This window comes from Spea bombifrons, chromosome 6 (genome assembly GCF_027358695.1).
Source record: "Spea bombifrons isolate aSpeBom1 chromosome 6, aSpeBom1.2.pri, whole genome shotgun sequence".
NCBI classification, from domain to species: domain Eukaryota; kingdom Metazoa; phylum Chordata; class Amphibia; order Anura; family Pelobatidae; genus Spea; species Spea bombifrons.
The window spans coordinates 22,702,820-22,713,970 of NC_071092.1; the positions used below are offsets into that span (position 1 = coordinate 22,702,820).

At 44.4% G+C, this 11,151-nt stretch overlaps 1 protein-coding gene across 1 annotated transcript in view; it reads left to right on the forward strand.

Moving 5' to 3' along the window:
* The window catches only part of DMC1 (DNA meiotic recombinase 1), a 31,852-nt gene that overhangs the window by 14,804 nt on the left and 5,897 nt on the right, over nucleotides 1–11,151 (forward strand). The window contains exons 10-12 of the mRNA XM_053469978.1: nucleotides 3,233–3,347; nucleotides 5,883–5,943; nucleotides 6,593–6,709. Coding sequence (XP_053325953.1) covers nucleotides 3,233–3,347; nucleotides 5,883–5,943; nucleotides 6,593–6,709 — 293 coding nt within the window. The remainder of the gene's footprint in view (nucleotides 1–3,232; nucleotides 3,348–5,882; nucleotides 5,944–6,592; nucleotides 6,710–11,151) is intronic.

Genomic DNA, 11,151 nt, shown 5'->3' on the forward strand with positions numbered 1-11,151 from the left:
AATCGGATAAAAAAAACAATATGCAAATTTTTCGTTTATTTAAAAGAATTTAATGAACTGGATGTTAAAAAACAACTTAAAATTTACATTAACATTCTTATTTTGTTATGATGTAATAAAAAACAATATTTTCAAAGTACAAGAACCCAAACACAATATTTATGAAACAAAATAACCCCAAACATTCTGAAAAGAGGTGGACTATTACTGTTCAAGAAACTTTGCCCCAGCACTTTGCACTTTGCACCCAGCACTTTGCACCCAGCACTTTGCACCCAGCACTTTGCACCCAGCCCTGGCACTTTGCACCCAGCACTTTGCACCCAGCACTTTGCCCCAGCCCTGGCACTTTGCATCCAGCACTTTGCACCCAGCATTCAGCACTTTGCACCAGCACTTTGCACTTTGCACCCAGCCCTGGCACTTTGCACCCAGCACTTTGCACCCAGCCCTGGCACTTTGCACCCAGCACTGGCACTTTGCACCCAGCACTTTGCACTGTGCCCCTGCACCCAGTCTCTAACTCTGCCCTGCACCCAGCCCTGCCCCCACATTCTGCCCTGCCCCCACACTCACACTCTGCCCTGCACCCACTCTGCCCTGCACCCACACTCACACCCTGCCCTGCATCCCCACCCCCACTCTGCCCTGCACCCAGTCTCCCACTCTGCTCTGCACCCACACTCACACCCTGCATCCCCACCCCCACTCTGCCCTGCACCCAGTCTCCTGCCCTGCACCCCCCACCCCCACTCTGCCCTGCACCCCCACCCCCACTCTGCCCTGCACCCCCACCCCCACTCTGCCCTGCACCCACACTCACGAACCGCTCTGTGCGAATGGAGCCACTCGCACAGAGCGAACCGCTCTGTGCGAATGGAGCCACTCGCACAGAGCGAACCGCTCTGTGCGAATGGAGCCACTCGCACAGAGCGAACCGCTCTGTGCGAATGGAGCCACTCGCACAGAGCGAACCGCTCTGTGCGAATGGAGCCACTCGCACAGAGCGAACCGCTCTGTGCGAATGGAGCCACTCGCACAGAGCGAACCGCTCTGTGCGAATGGAGCCACTCGCACAGAGCGAACCGCTCTGTGCGAATGGAGCCACTCGCACAGAGCGAACCGCTCTGTGCGAATGGAGCCACTCGCACAGAGCGAACCGCTCTGTGCGAGTGGAGCCACTCGCACAGAGCGAACCGCTCTGTGCGAGTGGCTCCATTCGCACAGAGCGATTCGCTCTGTGCGAGTGGCTCTGTGCGATCCGTGCACATAGACATGAAGAATACTTACCTCCGGAACGCGTCACATCCGTCACGTAGCTAGAAGGCGGAGACTGCAGAGCGTGTAGCAGAAGCGGGGAACGCTCGCGGAGGTAAGTAAAAGGAGCCGAGTGCTCCAACAACGAATTGATCACTCGATTAATCGATAACGGAAATCGTTATCGATGATTTCCGTTATCGATTATTATCGATTTTATCGATTCGTTGTTTCAGCTCTACTTCACACCCCTGTTAAAATGCCAGGTTCTTGTGATGTTTAAGAAAAAGACAAAGATAAATCATGTCAGAACTTTTTCCACCTTTAATGTGACCTATAACGTGAACAATTCAGTTGCAAGACAAACTGAAATGTTTGAGGGGGAAAAAAAACAAAAAACCTCACAATAACCTGGTTGCATAAGTGTGCACACCCTCTTATAACTGGGGATGTGGCTGTGTTCATAATTAACCAATCACATTCAAACTCATGTTAAATAGTCATTACACACCTGCCATCATTTAAAGTGACTCTAATTAATCACAAATAAAGTTCAGCTGTTCTAGCAGGATTTACCTGCCATTTGCTTAGTTGCATCTCAGAAGTCATGGTCTGCAGAAAGCTTCCAACGCATCAGAGGGATCTCATTGTTGAAATATATCAGTCAGGAGAAGGGTACAAAAGAATTTCCAAAGCATTAGATATACCATGGAACACAGTGAAGAAATTATCAAGTGGAGAAAATATGGCACAACAGAGACATTACCAAGAACTGGACGTCCCTCCAAAATTGATGAAAAGACGAGAAGAAAACTGGTCAGGGAGGCTTACAAGAAGTCTACTGCAAAATTAAAGGAACTGCAGGAATTTCTGGCAGGTAGTGGCTGTGTGCTACATGTGAAGACAATCTCCCGTCTTCTTCATATGAATGGGCTATGGGGTAGGGTGGCAAGACGGAAGCCTTTTCTTACAAAGAAAAACATCCAAGCCCTGCTGAAGTTTGCAAAAACAAACATCAAGTCCCCCAAAAGCACATGGGAAAATGTGTTATGGTCGGATAAAAACAAGGTTGAACTTTTCTGCCATTATTGCAAAAGGTATGTTTGGCTCAGATTCGGAGCGCTTTTGCAAAGAATTGTGGGCAAATATTGCCACGTCAAGATGTGCCATGCTAATAGACTCCTACCCAAAAAGACTCAGCTGTAATAAAATCAAAAGGTGCTTCAACAAAGTATTGGTTTAAGGGTGTACGCAACCAGGTTTTTATTTTCCCCCTCAAAGATTTCAGTTTGTTTTGAAATTAAGTTGTTCACATGGAAAAAGTTCTGACATGATTTATCTTTGTCTCATTCTTTAACATCATAAGAACCTGGCATTTTAACGGGGGGGGGGTGTAGACTTTTTATATCCACTGTAGCTTGTGGCCAAGCATATCCAGCGGTGGCCACACATTGCAGCACCCAGTCACGATGGTTAAGGCCAGATAGCCAGTTTGGTCAGAATACAACTATGCTAGGATTATGTGGACATATAATGGGACTGAATAACCAATATTTGTACCTCAGTTGGATGTTTTGAAATAGCATTTAGAATTTGTAGCATGTATTCACTTGTGGTCACTGATTACTTGGTTTGTTTTGTAATAAAACTTAAAAGACACTAAAGAGTCCAGTGTGGTTTCTAGTTGTTTTTAGCTACTTAGTTTTTAGTTATTTTTAGTATATTTCTAGTAATTTTGTTCCAGCATAAGAAAACTAATATGTAAACAAAATGGCTTATCCTTTTTCAAGATTTAAGATTAAGTATTATAACAATAATAATAATCCACAACTCCACTGGCTTTGATGCACATCCGGTGAAGCTGTAGATTATTATATTGATGCATTGGTGTGCAACCACCTTGTTCCAGTTTGCTCCTGATGCTAAGGAGGGTGACAGTATAAACCTTACATTTCTGATTAAGGTCTCTCCATAGATCATTGACTCTATCATGGCTCTCTTCCGGGTGGATTTCAGTGGTCGAGGAGAACTGGCAGAGCGGCAACAAAAACTTGCGCAAATGCTGTCCAGGCTTCAAAAGATCTCAGAAGGTACTATGAAAGGCTTTTAGTTTCACAATGCAATGCTTGCACACTAGACTATTATTGCTTGGTTGTAGGCTTCAATGTATAGATGAAGTATTCTTAGAGTAGGTGTACCTGCTTCTTAATACTGTATTTGCTCGATTATAAGACAAGGTTTTTTTCAGAGCAAATGCTCTAAAAAATACCCCTCATCTTATAATCAGGGTCGTCTTATAATCAGACCTCAAATAGGTCTGACTATGAGACGACTAAGATCCAGATCCCCCGCAGCTGCAGGGGACCTGGATCCTCCTGTCTCCAGCGGCATATAGGGGGTATGAGGCATTTCTGGGCAGATGTGCATAACTGGGGGGCAGGTTGGAAAATAGAAGGAAATAAAACCAAAATATTTTTCTCAATCATAGCTTTTATTAAAAAAAATAGTTTAGATGAATTAACATTTACTGGTAAAACTTTTTTCCTATAGGGTCGTCTTTTATTCAGGCTTTTTCTTTTTTTCCTAAATTAATATTCAGATTTGGGGGGTCGTCTTATAATCGAGCAAATGCGGTATTTAAAATGGACCACTGCCAGCATGACACTTCAGATTGACATTGCTGCATTATGTTTGGACCCCACTCACCATTCTAGTTCCCAGCCCCTCACCACCCTCATTGAGCGAGGTGATTAAATTAGTCAAGGTGGACATACAACAGCTCCCCTTCCTCCACTCCGTGCACAGTGGAACAGAGTGTAATAACATAAGTCTGAAGGAAGGGGGGGTCACTTATAATAAAATAACCTATAGAACAGGGCTCAAAAAATCCCATGTCCCCATGGCGACTGATAATTTTGCCCTAGGTGTTTGTGAGCCAAACCTATAATTGGGTCCAGATCCAGATCCCCTGCGGTGCTGCAGGGGACTTGGATCCTCCTTTCCGGCAGCACCGGACGTCTGTGCGATGTAGACAACCGCGCTGCTGCCAGCGAAAATAGAAATAGCCCACCCTCCTCACTGAACAGGGCTGTCACCGCCCACGAAGGTCCATTGAGTCGCGCTGGCCAGCTGACTCAATTCTATTTCGGATCAACGGGGACGGCTTCTTAAGATGCCACCCCTGTCGATTCGAAATAGAAGTGAGTCAGCCGGCACTGCTCAATAACTTTGGTGGATGGCACCAGCGGTGCTCAATGACCTTTGTGGGAGCGGTGCCAGCCCCGTTCAGTGAGGAGGGTGGGTGGAGCCGCCGGCAGCAGCAGCGAGGTTGCCTGCATCGCACAGATGTTTGACAGCTGGAATCCAGCAGAGTGCACATCAGGTTCTTCGGTCAGGTAAGTTGAAGTAACTGGGGGCATGCCTTGGCAGTGGAAGGATGGGACAAAGCTATGGGAGACTGGGGGCAAAGGCAAACTCTGTCCCCAATTTCCTATAGGCATCTTTGTCACTAAATAGCTTCCCATAGTCTTATGTTTAGTGACAAAGATGCCTATGGGAAACTGGGGACAGAGTTAATTAATGGGATTAATTAATGGTAATTAAAAGTATGCACTGGTGCTTTGTAGTGTGTGTGCAGGGCAAAGTGCTGGGACAAAGTGTGAGTACAGGGCAAAGTGCTGGGGCAAAGTATGAGTGCAGGGCAAAGCGCTGGGGCAAAGTGAGGGCTAGGGTAAAGTGTGAGACTGTGAGTGTAGGGCAAAAAAAAGTCCTGGCTCCTAGATTTAAAACAAATTTGTCAAGCCCTGCTATAGAAGACATTGACCCCATCTCACATGACTCCCCTCAACATTTAGAATAAAAAGAAACCATAACTATAAGGTACTATGTAAGGGATGGATAATGGCCCTCTAGAACATAAAAATCTGTATGTGGGGTATGTCTGTAATCAGGGGATATTGCCGAACATAAATTTGGTCATTGTTTAACAGAGGCACTATTAAAGTGTAATAGATTTTTTTACACACTAGCACTGACAAATATTTTTTGCATGTTTCTATGGTTTCAAATGAAAGCCCTATTTGTTCTGAAAAAAGGAAAATGGGAATTTTAATGAAACCCATATATGGTAAAAATGGCAAAACAGCTCTAGGTACCAAAAACCCCTGTGCCTGAAGGAGTTAACCATTTTACCACAAATCTGTGCCACACATTGCAGTAAAGTGCAGGTTTTTCTCATTTTAACAAAGACATTGTATAGAAATGCAGTATTTCAGTCCAAGTGCAGTAATATCCCATATGCATGGGTAAGCCATGTTTCTCAGATGTTGTTTCTCAAAATTGCAACATGCACATTTCATTTTTTAAACTTGAAATTTTGATTACTAGGACCATGTCTCATTCAGACACAGTAGAGGTCCCATATTTCAAGTGAACCCCATAAAACGATATATTCCCAAAAAGCGCACTCCTTGAAGATTTCACCCCACTTTCCTTTCTAGGTGGCTACAAGGTGACACCTTGTCACCTTTTCTATGACAGGTGTACTTTAAATGTAACAATCAATAGGTGTTGGATATCATGCTCTCAAACGGCAAACCTTTCTTTGTTTATTTTATCATCTACAGAATATAATGTTGCTGTATTTATTACAAACCAAATGACTGCTGACCCAGGGGCAACCATGACGTAAGTAGTTTTCAGCGTTCAAGAGCAAGACTACCGTATTTGCTCAATTATAAGATGACCCCGATTATAAACGACCCCCCAAAATTTGAATATTAATTTAGAAAAAAAAGGAAAAGCCTGAATATAAGACTACCCTATAAGAAAAAAGTTTTACTAGTAAATACTAATTCACATGTAAACTATTTTTTCATATTTAATTGATTAAGAAAAATGAATTTTTTGTTTTTATTTCCTTTTAGTTGCCAACCTGCCCCCCCCAGTTATGCAAATCTCATATGCCACTTTGCCACCCCCCCCTCGCCATATGCCACTCTGCCCTCCGCTGCTGTCAGACGGTACTTTCACCGGGGCTTTTATGATGGAGCACCGGAAATGTCATGTGATGCTGGCATTCCGTCATAGAAGCCCTGGCAGAAGTGCCGGCAGCAGCAAAGGTTGTCTGCGCACGTCGTGCAGACAACCACCGGCTGCCAGACAGGAGCATCTAGGTCCCCAGCAGCGCTGCGGGGGTTCTGGATCTTAGTCTTATAATCTTGTCTTATAATCGAGCAAATATGGTATTTGCTTTCCACAAATTATACATTCTTTAAAATGCTTTGCACAGATCATATAACCTGTGGATATATAATTTAGTTATCTTTATTGGTAGCTTCCAAGCAGATCCTAAAAAGCCAATTGGGGGTCATATTCTTGCTCATGCATCCACCACAAGAATCAGTTTAAGGAAAGGAAGAGGAGAGCTTCGTATTGCCAAGATCTATGATAGGTAATTCCTACATTTTCAAACCTCAGTGCTGCTTAACCCGTTATATCCTTCGTGCTGTCACGAAAAAAAATGTGCCCAAAAACCTATATTGATGGGATAGTGTAAGAAATTATGACCCTCTTACAGGGTTATATTTCAGGGAATCTGTGACGAATAAAGCACAAAGACAAGTGTATAGAAAAACTTAGTCTATGTGAAAATATACACATCTGTGTGAAAATACACATTTATGTGAAAATACAGCACCCTTTGCGTCAGATGTTGTACCGCCTGGAGATTATCCCATCTCTGTTGGAGCATTTGGTTCCAAACCGTATGTAGTGCAATATTATGCAAATGACCTTACATTGTAAAACCAGATAGCTTATCCAACATACAACCAAACCTTCCCAAAAGCATGTGTTTATGTAATAAATGTAATATCACATTTTTTAATGGCATCCTTCGTACCTTACAATAGAACGTCATGAAATAAATATTGATGCGTGCTCCCCTGCACACCGGGCTCCCCGGCGCACCGCTACCTGTCAGTTCCTGGTGCAGGAGACTACCTCATAACTGAGGCAGTCTGCGGGAACCAATTAGCAACCACCTACTTCACAGTGATCCCATTACACGCTAGGCAGTGGCGGAACTACAGGGGTCGCGACCACTGTTCCCTCTAAGCTGTGCGCTTGTGCGCGCGCACATAACTTTTTGAGGGAGCGCACACGAGCTAACATTGTGCGCACAGTACCTAATGGGGAGCTGGGGGGGCGGGCAGTCCGTCCAGGGTGACGCTGGCACTCCTCCAGAGAAGGACATTAATGTCCGCCGCTGGAGGAGCAAGCTCGGTTGGGGAGATAAAAAATCTCACCTCAACCGGCTTAAAATCAATCAAGGGAGCAGGAGGTCTGTTAATACAGACCTCCGATCTTGCTCCCTTGCTATGCGCGCGGCAACTGATGCTGTGTGTCGGTATTTGAATTCAGATCCCGGCACACAGCACTGAAGCCACGCCCACCTTCTTTACTGCACCGGAAGGACAGAAGAAGAAGAAGAAGAGTCAAGAGGAAGAACGAAGAGGAGGAGGAAAAGTAACTAACAGAGGAAAGGTAGGAAAACATTATGTATATGTATATGTATTTATATATATGTATGTATATATGTGTATGTGTATATATATATATGTGTGTGTATATGTGTGTATATATGTGTATATATATGTGTGTATGTGTGTATGTGTGTATATATGTGTGTATATATGTGTGTATATGTGTGTATATATATGTGTATGTATATATGTATGTATATGTGTGTATATATATATATATATATATATATATGTATGTATATGTGTGTGTGTATATATATATATATATATGTATGTATATGTGTGTGTATATATATATGTATGTATATGTGTGTATATATACGGTATATATATATATGTATGTATATGTGTGTGTATATATATTGTAACAAGGTGCGGGGTGTTGTTGTGGAAGGGGTATACATTCCCCCTCGATTTTGCAGGGTTTTCTATGACATATAGGGCAGGCTGGTGCTCTGCCCCGCAGTTTACATGCACCTGAACTGACCCAGGATCCAGGCCAGGAGTTTAAGCTGACTCCAATGCACTGGTCAGCTGCAGGTAATTAGCTGCACTGGCTGCAATATAACCTGACCTGTTGGACAGAAGAGAGAGAGTTTGTTTGGAAGCAGCAGGGCTTGCTTTGCACAAGAGAGACCATCAAAAAGGTTGGTGGGATTACGTTTTGTTTAGTTTTAGACCCTGTGTAGTGAGGGGAGTTATATGTTAGTAAGCGCTCAGACGAGCTAGGCTTTTGTTTGTAGAGAATTTGTGTTCTATGTAATCCTGTAAATATCTTCATACGTGGACTGCAAATAAATCGTGGGTGATTACCTAATTGAGATGTGGCGTTAATACCCTAGAGGACCGTGCTGTTTGGTACCCTGTGAGGGTGCAGGATCACAATATGGTGGAGAATGCGGGCATCAGCACATAAAAGGTCTGTGGGTATGCAAAGTCTCTGCCAGTCTGCATATTGAAGATTGTTTGTGAATCGTGGGACACCCACTCAGTACAGTACCTTCATACTAGTCATCTGCCTTGGTGTTATGATGGAAGAGCTGGTGAAGGCTTTGGTACAGGCGACTGCTGTACAGCAGGAGACTAATCGTTTACTGACTGCACAGGTTGAAAACCTGAGAGAAGCCCAGCATGAGGACAGAGCTGTCCTTGCTAATGTTTTGCAGAAAGTGCTGTCGCCCTCTGCAGGGAGCCCTACTGTGGATAAGGGGCCCCGTATTCGAGCAACTGATTTCCTGCATAAGATGTCAGAGGCAGATGATGTGGAAGCTTATCTCACTACTTTTGAGAGGGTTGCTACCAGAGAAATCTGGCCAGCAAGCCAGTGGGCGGGGTTACTAGCTCCTTGTCTAAGTGGGGAACCCCAGAAAGCCTATGAAGATTTACCTGATGACCAAGCCCAGGACTATGTACAACTCAGAAAAGAAATTCTAACACGTATAGGCATAACCCCTGCCCTTAGAGCCCAAAGGTTTCATAAGTGGGCTTATGACATGGGTAAACCTACACGGACCCAGATGTATGAGTTGCTGAGGCTTGCGCAGAAATGGCTGAAACCTGAGATCAACTCTGCTACTAAAATAATGGAGATGGTGGTCATGGATCGCTTTCTCAGGAACTTGCCTACAGAACTGCGACAATGGGTCAGCCAAGGGGACCCGAAGGATCCAGAGGAGATGATGTGTCTGGTTGAGAGGTATTTGACCGTTAAGGAGCTACGTAGTACTTCTCCACAGCCAAAGTCCAGATCCCTTAACAACCGGACAAGCGTGAAAACCGGAAGCAAAGGACAAAACCCTGTACCCCGCATGGGACAATATGACTATGGTGGTAACAGGCACCCGGCATTCCCATTACGGCCACAAGAGCAGACTGAGGAACAGATAAGATGCTTCAAATGCCACGAGCCGGGACATTTTGCGCGTAATTGTCCAGAGGGTGAAGAGCCCATGCAGTGTGATGTAGGAGCCAGGGCCCTACACAAGACTGTGTTGACTTGTTCAAATATGTGTGTGGTTACTAGTGCTGTTGATGCAACTCATTTAAGACCAGTGAGGGTGGAGGGGAAGAGTGTACAAGCATTGATTGATTCTGGGAGTGAAGTTACCTTGATAAAAAGTGCTCTGCTTCAGCCAGAGAAAGTAGATACCAGGCAGCTTCTTGATATTGTATGTATACATGGTGACACCCACTCATACCCCACGGCAGAGGTTGATATTGTCACGGATGTAGGAAAGGTCAAATGGCAGGTAGGGGTGGTACCCCTGTTGCCCTACGATGTAGTATTAGGGAGGGACTTCCCCCATTTCCGCAACATAACAGGAAAACCCTCAGTTCCTCAGGTAACGTGCTCTGAGGAAACCCATGAGGAAGAAGGAATGGATAATGTTTTTCCTTTCTCCAGTATTGATTGGGAAACATGGGAACAAGAGCATACCCCTCACCGTAGTGTTATAGAACATGTTGCTCAAATGCAGGAGCGTATGGAAGCTATAATGCCCATAGTGAAGGAGAACATGTTAAAAGCCCAGAGGGCCCAACAAGTCAGTTATAACAGGAATGCAAGGCTTCGGATCTTCAAACCGGGGGACCGGGTATTGCTTCTTATCCCTACAGTTGAAAGCAAGTTCCTAGCCAGCTGGCAAGGACCATATGAAATTATTGAGCGTGTCGGTGAGGTTAATTATAAAGTAAGACAGCCGGGTAGGAGGAAGGCAGAACAGATCTACCATGTGAATTTATTGAAGCCATGGGTAGAGCGAGAGGTCTTCACCATGACCAAAGGGCAACCCACTCACGTTGCTTGTGGGAAAGAACCAGAGGTGTACATTGCTGACACTCTTGCCTCTCATCAGAAACAGGAAGTCAGAGAGTTTGTGCTAAAAAATAGAGATGTGTTTTCCCCAGTACCAGGAAAAACACACATAATAAAACATGATATTATCACCGAACCCGGAAAGAAAATCAATCTGAAGCCCTACAGAATACCCGAGGCTAGACGTGAAGCGGTTAGTGCAGAGATAAAAAAGATGCTAAAACTAGGGGTGATTGAAGTGTCACAAAGCGAGTGGAGTAACCCAATTGTGTTAGTGCCTAAACCAAATGGAGAAATACGCTTTTGTAATGACTTCCGTAAATTAAACAATATCTCCAAGTTTGATGCCTATCCTATGCCTCGGGTGGATGAGCTCATAGAGAGGTTGGGTAAAGCTAGGTATCTGAGTACATTGGACTTGACCAAAGGATATTGGCAGGTTCCCTTGACAGAGAGAGCAAAGGAAAAGACTGCTTTTTCTACCCCTGAGGGGTTGTTCCAATACACTGTGTTACCGTTTGGTTTGCATGGTGC